General features: G+C 36.4%; 1 protein-coding gene across 3 annotated transcripts in view; it reads left to right on the top strand.

Moving 5' to 3' along the window:
• Positions 1-15,177, top strand: part of AQR (aquarius intron-binding spliceosomal factor) — a 107,943-nt gene that overhangs the window by 43,893 nt on the left and 48,873 nt on the right. For all 3 annotated transcript variants that reach the window (XR_010839639.1, XM_059056463.2, XM_059056462.2), the window contains exons 17-22: positions 1,335-1,513; positions 5,256-5,423; positions 6,784-6,953; positions 10,720-10,961; positions 12,949-13,095; positions 13,882-13,951. Coding sequence is in view for 2 of the 3 variants with exons in the window: in XM_059056463.2 (XP_058912446.1) it covers positions 1,335-1,513; positions 5,256-5,423; positions 6,784-6,953; positions 10,720-10,961; positions 12,949-13,095; positions 13,882-13,951 (976 nt within the window). In the remaining variant the exon portion in view is untranslated. The remainder of the gene's footprint in view (positions 1-1,334; positions 1,514-5,255; positions 5,424-6,783; positions 6,954-10,719; positions 10,962-12,948; positions 13,096-13,881; positions 13,952-15,177) is intronic.

Here is a 15,177-nt window from a genome sequence, read left to right as displayed (position 1 = left end):
TATGTTTACTTATATTTTACTGTTTCATATCTTGAAGGTGGAAAAGTAGCAGAGGCATTTTTACTTCTTGCATAGTTCTAATCATGTTTTCAGGCTGCTGAAACTACTGAGCAGTGTAAAAGAGGATGTGCTTATGAGGATCAGAAATCTATACTCTTTTAATGCCTCATGTTGCAGGTAGATTTTATAAAGGAGGAAAGAATTGGGGAGAGTAGATTAGTGGTTGCTTGGGAGTAGGAAGGGTTGACTGCAAGTAGACAAGAGGGATCTTTTTAAAGTACGATGAAGATGTTCTAAAATTGGGTTGTGGTGATGGATGCACAACTTTGTAAATTTACTAAAAGTTATTGTACATTTACAGTGAATGGATTTAATGGTATATAAACTATATTGTAGTAAAATGAAAAATGGGGGGGTGATAGAAAGTTATTACAAAAGCTTTTAGACACAAGGTAATGCCTTTTAGAAATTGTTTTAGTACTGACCAAGTCATTGGGTTGCAGAACTTTTATTTTTAATTAGTTTCACTCTTTGATGTTATGAAGTTTTATAATTTTTTGTTATTTACAAAAGCCTTTACTTAGGATATAGGTTTTCTTTATCTTTGTAAGTGTGTCATTTTTGGCAGTAGTTTCCAATTTTGGAGTGTTGCTGCAGTTTTCATATTAACAGATTTCCCAAATACACCATTTAATGTAAAAGCTAAAGCACCAATATAAGAAGAAAGAATGAATATTTGTTTGTTAGTGGTTCTGCTTATTACAACAAGCTTGATGATTCCCCACACTCCCATCCATAGCAGTGTCTTTTCAGTGTTTTAAATATTATGCCCTGAAGAAAGCATTTGCATAGATATTGTCATTTGCTTGTTTTTAATTTCTTAAAGTCTAGCTTGTTTTAAAACATTTTTGAAGCAACTTATAGAAGTATTTATAATACATAAGATAAAATGTAAACAGTTGAGGCTCTCCTGATGAAGAGGGGAAGAGGGTAAGAATATAAAATAAAACTAAATGTGCTGGATTATTTCATTCTTTGACAAAATGGCTCAGCTCTTATGTACATAGAGTTATATGTTTTTCTGGGGATGTGGGGGACATTCCTCTACTTCCCTTTCTTTTCTGGGCCATGTTTGCCTGTTTCATCCTACCATATATACTTCCTAAATATTGAGACTTAGGGTTTTTTTTTTTTTTTTTTAGAAATAAGAGTTACTAATGTTAGGGCTTAAATACTAGCTAACCATGTAGTCTTAGTTACTAGTTTAACTTGTCCAAAGTTGGGCAAAAGTTATGTTTTGCTTGGGTAACCAGTCTTCTGCTTCTGGTTTCCAGGCAGTCTGAGTATGGCGGGGTGGTATTCGGTGGCTGGGCGCGAATGGCCCAGCCCATCGTGGCGTTCACCGTGGTGGAGGTTGCCAAACCCAGCATAGGCGAGAACTGGCCAACCCGGGTTCGCGCAGATGTCAGCATCCATCTGAACGTCAGAGACCACATCAGAGATGAGTGGGAAGGTAACTTTGCCTTTCAATAAGTGGTCACCTTTTGTGTTTTCTACTTACAGACTTTCACTTAGAGCATTAGCAAAGCACATTCACCAGATATTGCCCTTTTAAATTTATTAAATTTTATCTTTAAAATTTGTTTTAAAGAATGGCAATTGATTTATAGTTATTACTAGTAAAAATACCAAAGATCATACAAGAATAATTAAATACCTTCATACTCTAATAAAAAGCATAAAATAGCACGTATATCAGTGTTGTGAAAATTTCAGTTGGCAGAGCTGAGAGGAGAGCATTTTACTTTATTTTTATTTTATTTTTTTTGTGGTACGCGGGCCTCTCACTGTTGTGACCTCTCCCGTTGTGGAGCACAGGCTCCGGACACGCAGTTTCAGTGGCTGTGGCTCACGGGCCCAGCCGCTGTGCGGCATGTGGGATCTTCCCAGACTGAGGCACGAACCCGTGTCCCCTGCATCGGCAGGTGGATTCTCAACAACTGCGCCACCAGGGAAGCCCAGAGGAGAGCATTTTAAATCGTAAAATTCAGGTAGATAATGTTTATGAATTTATAGGATCACTATAGAAAAGAATAAAATATTTGTGTTCACTAAAGAAAGGGGGGAAACCCACATATAACTTGTACACATGCTAAGCAAGTAAGGAAAACTGGTATTTTTAAGAGATAAAAGCAGCCAAAGTAAGGTGAATAGGGATGCATACAATTTGTGAAAAATACAGATACAGAAATCAAAATTAGACAAACTCAAAAGGATATTAGGAGGAGCTAATAAAGCAACTCAGAAAGAAGCAATAGTTTATTTGTACCAAAGAGAAGAAGTCAAATAAAAAAAATCAGTGACATCAAATGTATTCAAGGATAAATAATAATTGCAGGGAAGTTATTTTCCCTATTCTTTACTAAGCAAGATTTTAGGGATGGGAGTTCTATGTCACAATTTTCTTTAGAGGCAGATATGTTCTAAGTTACTAAGTCAAATGGAGTTAAAACATCAATACCACCTGTGCCAGAAATGACATGTAAACTGGTTTTTAATTGGCACTTTTGTATTTTTCTCCCAGCTGTCTATGAGAGCTCTTGCTGCCCCATTATGGGAAACAGGAGCTGGTAGGTTTTATCTCCTTCTACCTTCTTGGCATGCCAGAAGGAAAGGGATAGTCCCTTAATGGATCAGTTTTCAGAAATTATTGCTCTCGATATAACTGTTTATAACCATAGGGTCTGTATGATATATTTATCAAATAATTCTGAAGGAATCCAGCAACAAAGCTGGCCAAATGTTTAACAAATGGCCACCATAGTTGGTATAGTTTATGACAGATTGTTTTTGTGGCTCTTGTATCCTTCAAAATTGTTCAAATCTGGTGCATTACACATCTAGAATAATATGTACCTTTATTATTGCTGAATTGTGAGAAAGTCATTCAGTTGCTGAAGAAGGTTTTACATTTATTGCCCCTTGGAGCTTAAGGAGGTATTAAACTAAACACTGTTTTACATAGTGGGTAATGACTGAAATAACTTATTGGACACCCCTAGAAGCAATGACGGCTAGAAGTAAAACGAAGGGAAAAAAAGACCCTTTGTAGAAATGTATAGATGACAGATGACAAGCCTGCATTGTAGTGTTAAGGGAAAAAAAGGATTTGTTACTCCAAACCCCTTACGAGTCTCTTACCTCCATTACTTTGGAGACCTGTAATCAGAAGGCCATCAAATAGTCTTTTTGTTTTTTTAAACATAGGCCTCTGGTAGATGAGAAATAGAATGGGTAAATTTTGATGGGCAAGATAGGAAACAATAGGGTATTGTGGGACAAGCAGTTCATCTGGGGCATGGTGGGGAGAAGAGTGTTTTCTGGGAGGCCAGAGCCAAAATGCAGGCCCTTTATTGATTCCAGATAGAGCAACCAAGTAAAAAATGAGAGGGAGGTTCTGTAAATAGCAATGAACACTGTCCTGTAAAAACAGAAAACTTTTGAAGAATTTAAGGTAAATGCTGTAAAACATTGTTGTCCCTTCAAGAAGGTGTGAAGCTCAGGCCTTTATCTTCTCCATTACCCCATTTAAAATTAAGGAAACAGAATTAGTGAAATAAATGTTGGATCCTGCCCTAGAAGGCACAGCCAGGAGTAAATGCAAATGGTTGAAAGGAGAGTTTAGCTTATAGTAATACAGGTATTTTTAATGTGGATGTAAGACATCCCACAGCATCCCTCTGTGATGCCAAAAGGTAACATTGGTAGGGATTAAATTACTTCTCAGGCCCACTTCTTTGGCTCTGAGACTGGGAAGATTTAATGAATTGTGCAGATCAGAAGTCATATAGGTGGTACAACTCACATAGTAGATCATTTCCCCTTAGTTTTCTTTGTTCTCCTGCTTCTTTGCATAGAATTTATTGGGAAATAAGTCATAATTATGAATCAGTTACTATTTCTAGCACACTTAAACCCTGTTCCATATTGAAACAAACCAGAATGGTGCTAATTAATACTATTAGCCACACACTCACATGGCTGATTTGATTTAGTTGTATCTCTTATTACCAAGGTTATGAGCAAGCAGACTGTTTAAATTTGCATTTATACTATACAATAACTAACAGAAGTGACTTGGGAGACTTCCCTGGTGGCACAGAGGTTAAGAATCCGCCTGCCAATGCAGGGAACACGGGTCCAGCCCTGGTCCGGGAAGATCCCTCATGCCGCGGAGCAACTAAGCCCGTGCGCCACAACTACTGAGTCTGCGCTCTAGAGCCTGTGAACCACAACTGCTGAGCCCGCGTGCCACAGCTGCTGAAGCCCATGTGCCTAGATCCCGTGCTCTGCAACAGACAGAGGCCACCACAATTAGAACCCTGCAACGAAGAGTAGTCCCCACTCACTGCAACTAGAGAAAGCCCACGCACAGCAATGAAGACCCAACACAGCCAAAAATTCAATAAATAAATAAATAAATAAATAAAACTAAAGAAAAAAAATGAATCGGGGGAAAAAAATGAAGATTAAGTGGTGTAACATTATATGCTGTGTGGTCTAATTTTGTGTCCCTCGTCTTCCAGTGTGTATTTTTAATAGAGCTGGGAATCCAGTTGAATCCATTATTTGAGCCAATGATTGAGGAACTACAGACTTTGGCACAAGTCTCCTATTTCTTGACATTTGCTTGTAAAAATTTCAGCATTTACCAACTGAAGCAATATTCAGCTGCCTTCTCAAGATGCTATCTATAAACAATGCTTTTGTGCCTTGATGAATTATTCTAGACTTGACCTCTTATGATGAAATACAATTAGACTGTTGTTGAAATGACACTGATGGACAATTTAAACTGATGTTCAAAACCTGCTAAATATGATATAGATGGATTACATGCCAACCATAGTTTTGGTTACTTATTGAGAATGTTATAAATAAGAATGATGACAATCATCCAGTTTTGGAGCTGTAACACGATCTGGAGGACTTATTCAGTAATGTATATATGGCATAAAAGTTTCTAATTTTAATATAAAGAGAAATTTTTACTTAATTATTGCTGTCAAACATTGAGTATTGAAGGTTATAGGAAAACCCATAATTGTATTACAAAGCACGTATAATCATTGATCACCTCTGATATTTTAAATGTTTTTTATACCTTTTCAAAAGATAAGAGGATGAGAATTTGCCAACAGGAGACAAAGCAGTGTCATTCTAATAAGTGGAAATGTTGTTTTGTGTTTTACTAGGACTTCGGAAGCATGATGTATGCTTTTTAATTACCGTGCGTCCCACAAAACCGTATGGTACCAAGTTTGACCGGAGGAGACCTTTTGTTGAGCAGGTTGGCCTGGTTTATGTCAGAGGCTGTGAGGTCCAGGGCATGCTGGACGATAAAGGGCGTGTCATTGAAGACGGTATGGTGATCTGCATGTTTGAAAGCGTGTGTATACGTAATGATAAATGTCTTTGCCGTTTTTCCTTTTTGTGTCCTAGGTGATTTTTTTTAGTTGTTTTATATACAAAATCAACACAAAGAATTATATATAAAAGTGTGTAGGGTACCTACCACCCAGTTTTAGAAATAAATAATATGGTTTCTAAACTTCTGTTTTAGATATTGGACAGGATCTTTTGGAATTGCCTATATTTAAAATTCTTTCATATATGATACTTTACAATATTGCTTTTAAAAACCTCTAAACACCTCTTATAGTTGTTCAGTGATATATTTTTCTCATTTTTCCTTTTTAAGTTTTACTGATTTGATTCATGAGAGCAGTGGTTCTCAAATGGAAACAGCACTACCCTGTGTTTCAAAATACTTGGTCGTATGTCATATGACTGGGGTAGAGGAAGGGGATGGTGAGCTATTGGTGTTTGATGGATGGGGGTCCAGGATGTTGAGTATCTTAGCAGAACCGTCTTCTAGAAGGGACTGTCGTGCCCAAGATGCCAGCATTACCCTATTTAGAAATGCAGTTTGATTTCTTAGACTTAACTGATTGTCTTTTGAAATTCTTTCTTTTGTTGTCCTAACTTTTTTGATAATACTTACTATTAAATTATAACTGCATCTATGTCCAGTGCTTATTTTACAATTTGTTTATGAAACTTCTCTCAGAACTTGAATCACCTTCTACTACCTGTGATTTCAAGATCGAATCATTGCTAAGGGGCTGAAAATTAGGCTACTCTTATCACTAGAATAAAAGAAAATAGGAGAAGAGAATGGAGGACAGGTAGAATAAGGCCACGTCCTGGGACCAGAGTTGGAAATCTAAGGCAAAAAGAAAGGAGAGAGGGCAAAGAGGCAAGAAAAAGCCTCTGAGCTTTCAGCCACTAGTATATGAAATTTCCTGTTATACTAGTGATGTTACACATGGAATATGGAAGGACAAAAAGAGTAATCAGCCGAGTACCTACTATATGTAAGGCAATAGGAGGAGCTATGAGTAACTGACACAAAGTAAAGTTCTTTGACCTCTAAGGATCCTATTCTAGTTGAGGGCATACACAAATAATTGCAATTCATGGCATTGCACCATAAACATCACATGACTGTTCTGGGAAGAAATAGTGACAGTTTAGAGAAAGGAGAAAATATTTTTGGCTTGGAACTCAAAATGGATAAGTGGAAGGCATTCTAGTTGGGGGAATTGCTGGAGTTAAATCTGGACACTTTATTCATCATTTCTAGAAAAGGAATTCTGCTAACTTAACTGTGATATTTGAAAAGTATATATTTCATTTAACAAACTTTAAAAAAATGTCTAGGACCTGAGCCCAGACCCAATCTTAGAGGAGAATCAAGGACATTTAGAGTGTTTTTGGATCCAAACCAGTATCAACAAGATATGACCAATACGATACAAAATGGAGCAGAAGATGTGTATGAAACTTTCAATATAATAATGAGGAGAAAACCGAAGGAAAATAACTTTAAGGTAATTTGGGGGCTATAAACTAAAAGTAGTATTTCATGATTTGAATAACTTCTAAGACAGAAGTATATAGATCCTAGGTTAAAAAACATTTGTTAAAATAACGATCACTGCTTTTGTTTAGATTCTAAACAAATCTCTTAAATTCTTAACATATAGATTAAATATAAAAACTTAAGTAAATTTATTTGCTAAATCTTACTTTGTCTTTTGATGAGTTTGGAAACTTAAAATATAAATTAATTCAGGTGTGGGCTTCCCTGGTGGCGCAGTGGTTGAGAGTCCGCCTGCTGATGCAGGGGACATGGGTTCGTGCCCTGGTCCGGGAAGATCCCACATGCCGTGGAGCAGCTGGGCCCGTGAGCCATGGCCACTGAGCCTGCGTGTCCGGAGCCTGTGCTTCACAACGGGAGAGGCCACAACAGTGAGAGGCCTGCGTACCACAAAAAAAAAAAAAAAAAAAAAAATTAATCCAGGTGTTATTTTAAAAATCAGCCTCCCTTCTTGATTTTTGTATATTAGATACTCAGTTTATGCTTCAGTCTGAGATGGAGAAAACTGCTTGTTTGTTTACTGAGACTTCTTTTTTAAATCAAATGTAGGTGAATTTTCAAATTACTCAGTACAGATGTGGAACCTCAGGGTTCTAAATTACTCTGTGATATTTTGTATTTATAATTTACTCATTAGTGGGAAAAGGGAAGTTTGGGGGCAGAGAGTTTTACATTTATAATAACTTTATGGAGAGAAGGCGTTTCAGTAAGGAAGAATTTGAAAGTATTATTTGAAACTATATTATAAAACTTAAACATTGAGCAGTTCTAGCATTTGATAACACTAGCTTTTACCTTTCTTTTCTCTCTCCCCCAAAACAGTGCTTCTTATACATTATCACTTTATTACCTTTTTTTAAAAAAGAAAATCTCATATACAAAGGAATTTATTTTCTATCTCACTCTCCACATCCAATCCATCAATCTGTCTAATTACTGCACCACCTCCACTGATGCCATGTGCAAGACACCTTCATCTCTCACATGCCGGCTTCTCTTCTTGACCTTATACTATTCTCCACATAGTGACTGAATGTGAATTATACCTTGGTACCCCTGTTCACACTCTTTAGTGGTCTCCCATCGCAGTAGAAAGTTGTTACCGTAATCCAAGACTCCCATTATTATCTGTCCTCTGGCTGCCTCTCCAACGCCATTTTCTAACACTTTTTCCTTATTCACTCCATGCCAGTCACACTGACCCTTTTGCTCCTTTTTTTTTTTTTTGCGGTACACGGGCCTCTCACCGCTGTGGCCTCTCCCACTGTGGAGCACAGGCTCTGGATTCGCAGGCTCAGCGGCCATGGCTCACGGGCCCAGCCACTCCGCGGCATATGGGATCCTCCCAGACCGGGGCACGAACCCGTGTCCCCTGCATCGGCAGGCGGACTCTCAACCACTGCGCCACCAGGGAAGCCCTGCTCCTCTTTAATAATGCAGGCTTCTGTACATGGTATTTCCACTTACCTAGACAGTCTTCTCCCAGGTATCTACATGGTTTTTTCTTTCACTTTACATGGGCAGCTCTGTTTAAATGTCACCTCCTAAGAGAAGTCCTCTCTGACAACCTTATCTAAAGTAGCATTTCCCTTTCTCATCTTTCCTTATCCATTTATCTTTATTTTTGCTCACAGCTTTTATTATACCTGATGATTATATATTTGTTATCTGACTTTAGAAGGACTTTATATTTGTTATTTCTCTAGCATTAGAATGCAAACTTATGTGGGCAGCGCCTCTGTTTGGTCTGTCTCTGTTTTATTGCTCAGTAATGAGTGAATTTCAGTTAGTTTACTAAAAGAAAAATAGTTCCTTTCTTATATTCATTTCTTTCACCATTTTATTTAATGTCTGTTGTGTGTCTAGTATTGTGACAAGTTATATGGAGCTAATAAAGATGAGTAAGACACAGCTTATACCTTTAGGGAGCTTAGACTACTAATAAGAGAAGTTAGAAATATAAACAGATAACTACTGTGAAAGGTTAGAAGTCGTACGAAGGATGCATGGAAGTTCAAAAGAGGCATTCAGTTTCTGATTCAAGGAAGCGAGGAAATAATTAACTTGCATATGTTGGGAAAAGGAAGAACACTCTTTTGGTGTCTTTGGTGTTTCACTATATAGCTGGGCAACATCCCTTATCTATTTCCTTCTCTCTTTCAGTACCCTGTCCTAGCGTGGATACTCTACCTCTTGCCTAAGTAGTTGCATTAAATAGCCTCCTCTGTCTCTGCTCTTATTGTCCTCATAGTCAGTCACCTGTTTTACATTCACTTCTCCTGATCATTTCACTCTGCTTCTCAAAACATTTCTGTGACTATCCATTAATGGTGACATAAGCTTTTCCACAAATCTTTTACTTGAACTAAATTGAAATGCTACTGTCCTACTTGAAACCTTTCCTAATGTCAAAAGTCTCCACTACATCCATTTCTCACCCACTTTGAACTGTTTTCCTGTTATATTTTGTAATATTGTTTACTATTTGCCACTTTCTGCTGCTTTGTATCATTGTGGAAGACATATTTTATCTCCCTACTAGAATCGTAATTACCTTAGGGAGTAGAGCCCTCATCTGGGGGCTCCATTATGTGAACATATGCATTTATCTGTCCATCTGTCCATTTACCTATCCCATATTTAAGCTGTTCTAGATCCCTGCTCTCATTGGAAATTGTATTCTGATGGGGATTAGACAAATGATAAACAAGTAACCAGTTCTCTTATGAATAAGAGTTTTAGGTAGAGGTAAGTGCAAGAAAATAAAATAAGGCAATATAAGTGTGATTAACATACACTATCCTGTTATTTTATTATCTTGTTAGATGTATAGCATTTATGATGTAAAAATGTCTGGTTTGGTTATTTTATTCTTTGAAATTAATAGCCTAGCCTTCTGATTTCCATATGTGGCATAGATCACTTTGTTGAAATAATTATTGGAAAGTTTAAGAATTTGCCTTAGCTTTTAGCAATTACTCTTGACAATGTATATATTGACTGCTATAATGACCTTTCATTGTAGTTCTAATTCTTTCATTCTGAAATTTTGATGTTCCATTTTTATCATTGTCCACTTTATTTTTTCTTTTTTCTAACAATGTTAATTTTAGTATTTCTAAATCGTGTGTTTCACAATCGAGGCATACATTAATGTTCCTCTGGTTGTATGTGGTCTTAGCATTGAGGAACTATGGACTACAAAGAGAAAACTCCAGTAATTTCTAAGAGGAAGCATTTTTTTAAGGGCTTGTTCTATAATGGTCTATAATTATAGACCACATCAGGTCTGTAATGTGTAGACCTGATCAGATTTTCATCTGAGCTTTCTGCTCTATCCCAGCGCCTAGCACAGTGCGTTGCACATGGAGGTGTTCAGTGAATAGTTATTGAGTAAGTGGAGGACACACCCCCATCTACCCTCTCCTGCTCAACAGAAGTCAAGTGGTAAACTCATCTATGACATTCTGTCTAAACGAACTACTAATGGATAAACTGTTCTTGCTAAGTTTGGTCTTTTGTTTAACTCAGTGTATGGTATCAGCCGAAAATATAGCTGTTGATTCAGTCTAGCCAAGCACCTGTCAGCAGAAAATAGCTTCTTGCCCTGAAACACTCAGGAATTCTGGTTAGTGCAGCCAGCTCGGCATTCCATTGAAGTGCAGGTGTTTGAGATGTCTTCTTCACAAAATCCGTTTTTGTCCTCTCACTGACAGGCTGTGCTGGAGACTATTCGGAACCTGATGAATACTGATTGTGTGGTACCTGACTGGCTGCATGACATCATTTTAGGTTATGGGGATCCAAGTAGTGCACATTATTCCAAAATGCCCAATCAGATCGCCACCCTTGATTTCAATGATACATTTCTCTCCATTGAGCATTTAAAAACCAGCTTTCCTGGTCATAATGTTAAAGTAACTGTGGATGACCCAGCTCTACAGATACCCCCTTTCAGGTAAAGTCAAACCTGGATATACTCCTTTTAAGCTTTCTGTAGTCAGTCTGAGTTAGGCCATCAGGACTGTAGCTAAAGTAAGTTTTGAGTATCATATCTGGATTATGTTTGGGTAGTCTTTACCCTCACCATATAATCACTGGGATAAATTTATTTTATTTGACTCTATTTCTAATTCTTTGTGTAGTAGCTATTTTAAGACCACAGTAAAGGTAGCGTCATGTCTTACAAGGGTTCAGTAAATGCTTTTTGTCTGAAGAGTACTATATAAACGTAGCTGTAGCATTTGACTGAAGAAATATGTGCTAATTATAATACACATAGCCATGTGATTTTGAACTTTCTTTTGTTTTAGGAAAAAATTTTCTCTTTTTTTCTTTTAACCCTGATTGCTTTTACAAATTTTAAATATTCATAGTATAGTTATACTCAAAGTTAAAGGAGCTTTGGTTTAATTTGAGTAGAAAAAGAACAAAGTACCTGAAGTGCTGATTGCTTCATGAATTCTGTCATATGGATTAGTGGCAAAGCACTAAGTATACCTTGGTGGTAGCAGAGGACTTAATTACTTTCTTAGCTGCAAATTAGAACATTTTTAATTAACTGTTATATATAAATATAATAATTCTGCATATTAAAAGCATGTATGCTTTATAACTCCCAAACCTAGTCTTCCTCTGTACTTTCCTCATTTGTTAATGGCAAAATCATCTTGAAATCTCAGCAGTGTTTTGTAATCTTTCTATTCCCATAACTCCTGCTGTGTCTTACAGTTTCTGCCTTAAAGATACATTTCTTTTCAAATGTCAGTCCTGACTGCTACCTCTCTAAACCCTCAACACTTCAGTTTTTATAATGGCAATGTCTTTGCTCCCTCTGTCTCCTTGCTTAAACCCCATTACATGCCTTACTGCTAGAGTCATTCCATTGTCTAACTAAAAATTTGATTTTTCCTATTGCTTATCAGAGTAAAAGCTGACCATTTAGCTTCTTTGGTTCTTAGCTTTCTTTTTCTTTTTTTCTCTCTTTTTTTTTTTTTTTTTTTTGGTATTGTCTGTTTTTTCAGAATGTGAACAAAGACTGGAAGAAGTACAGAGAGAGAATTAATTTTTTAGTTTAATTTTAGGGTATTCATCGACTTCCTCAGGTACCTATGGGAAGTTGCCTCCTGAGGTATCCCTGACCCCAGGCTAAGAACTTCTGCCTTAAAGGCTTGATATTCCAAAGGTGTCAGAACAAGGCTCCAGCCTTTCTCTCTAGCCTTACACTTCAGCAGAACTGGCTACTACTTTCTTCCTGGAATGTCTTTTGAAATTCATTTTAGGTGCCACCTTTCCCATAAAGCCTTTTCTGATTGAATGAAAGACAGGGTGAAAGGCACTTTACAGTGCATGTGCTGTAAGCATATAAATTTTCTTTTGTAAACATGCTAAGTGAAAGAAGCCAGACAGAAGAAAACAAATATTGTATGATTTCATTTACATGAAATTTCCAGAATAGAACAATATAAAGACAGACTGATTGCCAGAGGCTGGGTTTAGGTGGGAATACAGAGTGACTACTTAATTGCATGGGGTTTCCTTTGGACTGATTAAAATATTCTGGCATTAGAGAGTAGTGATGACTATACAACACTGTATAAAACCCATTGAATTAAACCTTGAAAATGGTAAATTTTATATTATGTGAATATTACCCCAATTTAAAAATAGTTAATTATTTCCCCTAAAAAAACAAATATATAAATAAATGTTTCTTCTTTGATTCTCCTTTAATCAGATGACTTTTTTCTTAATCTAAACACCCTTAACCGCATTTTAATGCTTTTAAATATACTTTTTTCAAAATTTATATGCAGATAGTAAGTTCCTTTAAACTGTAAATGTTTCTTACTTATCTGATTATCCTCTGTACAATGTCATGCACAAGATAGATGCTTGGTAAATTGTTGTTAATTGTAAAAATGAACAAGGTTTTGGTCTTGTAGGATAACTTTTCCAGTAAGAAATGGAAAGGGGAAGAAAAGGAAAGATGCAGAGAAGGAAGATGAAGACACTGAAGAGGCAAAAACCTTAATTGTTGAACCTCATGTTATTCCTAATAGAGGTCCTTATCCTTACAACCAGCCCAAACGGTAATTTCACTATTTCTGCTAATTGTAATAATGAATAATAGTTTGCTATTTCAAGTGGATTAGTAATATTTAAAAATTTTTCTGATTTTAAAAATTATTTAGAAACTTCTGTTTCTGAACCCTGTTTATTTCTCTTCTGTTAGTTTTGGCCATTTGTAGTAATATTTTTGGCCATTCTGTAGTAATATTTCAAAAAGAAACATTTTCAGGTACTATGAGAAATAAATATTAACAATCTACCTTAATGTGAGCACTAGGTTCTTACTTCATGACCATGTGTTGCATTTAGCAGCTACCCTTGTGCTTGTGTGCCATGACTAATAAAGTGGCATTGTATTTGGTGTTAGATTTGGAACTAGAATTTTGACACTCCTGTTAAGATCTGGGCTGGGCTAAACATATTGAAAAATATCTCTAGTCTTTTCTTTCCACAAAATTCATTCAGTTTTAATTGCTCTGTGGAGGGGTGGAGGTAAAGAGAGTCATTCAGAAGAGATTGGGTCAGTCATGTAGGATGTAAAGTTCTTGAGATCTGCCGTGCAACATTGTGCTTATAGTTAACAACACTGTACTGTACATTTAAAATTTAAGGGGGTATATCTTATTTTATGTACTTTTTACTGCACACACACCCACAGAAAGGGCTGGATTGGGAGGAGGAAGAAATTGGGAAACAAGGGTCAAATATAGAGCAAATGTTCAGACCTCTGGTCATTGTTGTTTAAATTCTTACTAACGTCATCCATCTTTATTTTTAACGAACTTCTTATCAACTCTTATTTGAAGGAATACAATTCAGTTCACTCATACACAGATAGAGGCCATCCGTGCTGGAATGCAGCCTGGGCTAACTATGGTAAGAGAGTTACTGTTCTACAAGTTCTTAAATGGATTCAGACTAGAAGTGTCAGATTTTCAGAGTGTATTCTGTTTTAAGCCCAAAAACCCAACTGAATTAAGTGTTTATAAGTAATTGTGGCATCTTATGTGTATAGACTCTACTCATTTCAATGTTCATAAGTAAAGTTTTGTTAGAACCTTGCTGTGGCCATTCATTTATGTATTGCCTATATCCATTTTTGTGCCACCACAGCAGAGTTTAAATACTTGCAGCAGAGACTGTATGGGCCACAAAGAGTAAAATGTTTACTTGCTGGCCCTGTACAGAAAAAGTCTATTGACAATGATTTAGAAATGTGTTTAATTTCCAAGTATTTGAAGGTTTTTACTGATTTCTGGTCTAAGTCCGTTATGGTCAGAGAACATTCTTTCTATGATTTCAATTTTTTTAAATTTATTAAGGTTTGTTTTATGGCCCAGGATATGATTTATTGGTGAATATTCTGTGTGCACTTGAAAAGAATGTGTGTTCTGTTGTCTTGGGTGGAGTGTCCTGTTTATGTCAATGAGATCCATTTGGTTGATGCTGTTATTCAGTACTTCTCTCCCTGCCGGTATTCCACGTACTATTGCTGGTGCTGGCTGAGAAAGGAGTATTGAAGTCTCCAACTATAATTGTGAATTTGTTTCTCCTTTCAGTTCTGTCCATTTTTGCTTCATGTATTTTAAAGCTTTATGGATATGTACATACACTTTCAGGGTTGTTGTGTTTTCTTGGTGAATTGACACTTTTGTCATGTATAATTTCTGTCTTCATCACTGGTAATTTTCTTTACTCTGAAGTCTACTTTGATATTAATATAGCCACCACAGCTTTCTTTTGATTAGTGTTTACATGATATATCTTTTCCCATCAGTTTGCTTCTAACCTACCTATTATATTTGAAGTGAGTTCCTTGTAGACAGCATATAGTTGTGCATGGTTTTTTTCTCCATTCTGACAAGTCTCTGCTCTTAATTGGTGTGTTCAGTCCATTTACATTTAATGTACTTATTAATGTGTTTGGATTTAGGCCTACCATTTTATTATTTGTTTTATGTTTGTTCCCTTTTTTGTGTGTTCCTGTTTCCCTTTTCCTGCCTTCTTCTGAGTTATTTGGATAGTTTTTAGTGTTTCATTTATATTTATCTATTTTGTTCTTTTATTATATCTCTTGTATAGGGTTTTCTTAATGGCTGCTC

This window comes from Kogia breviceps, chromosome 3, assembly GCF_026419965.1.
Source record: "Kogia breviceps isolate mKogBre1 chromosome 3, mKogBre1 haplotype 1, whole genome shotgun sequence".
In the NCBI taxonomy this organism is placed as follows: domain Eukaryota; kingdom Metazoa; phylum Chordata; class Mammalia; order Artiodactyla; family Physeteridae; genus Kogia; species Kogia breviceps.
Note: the sequence above shows the minus strand (reverse complement) of the source record. Positions and strands in the feature narration are given on the sequence as shown.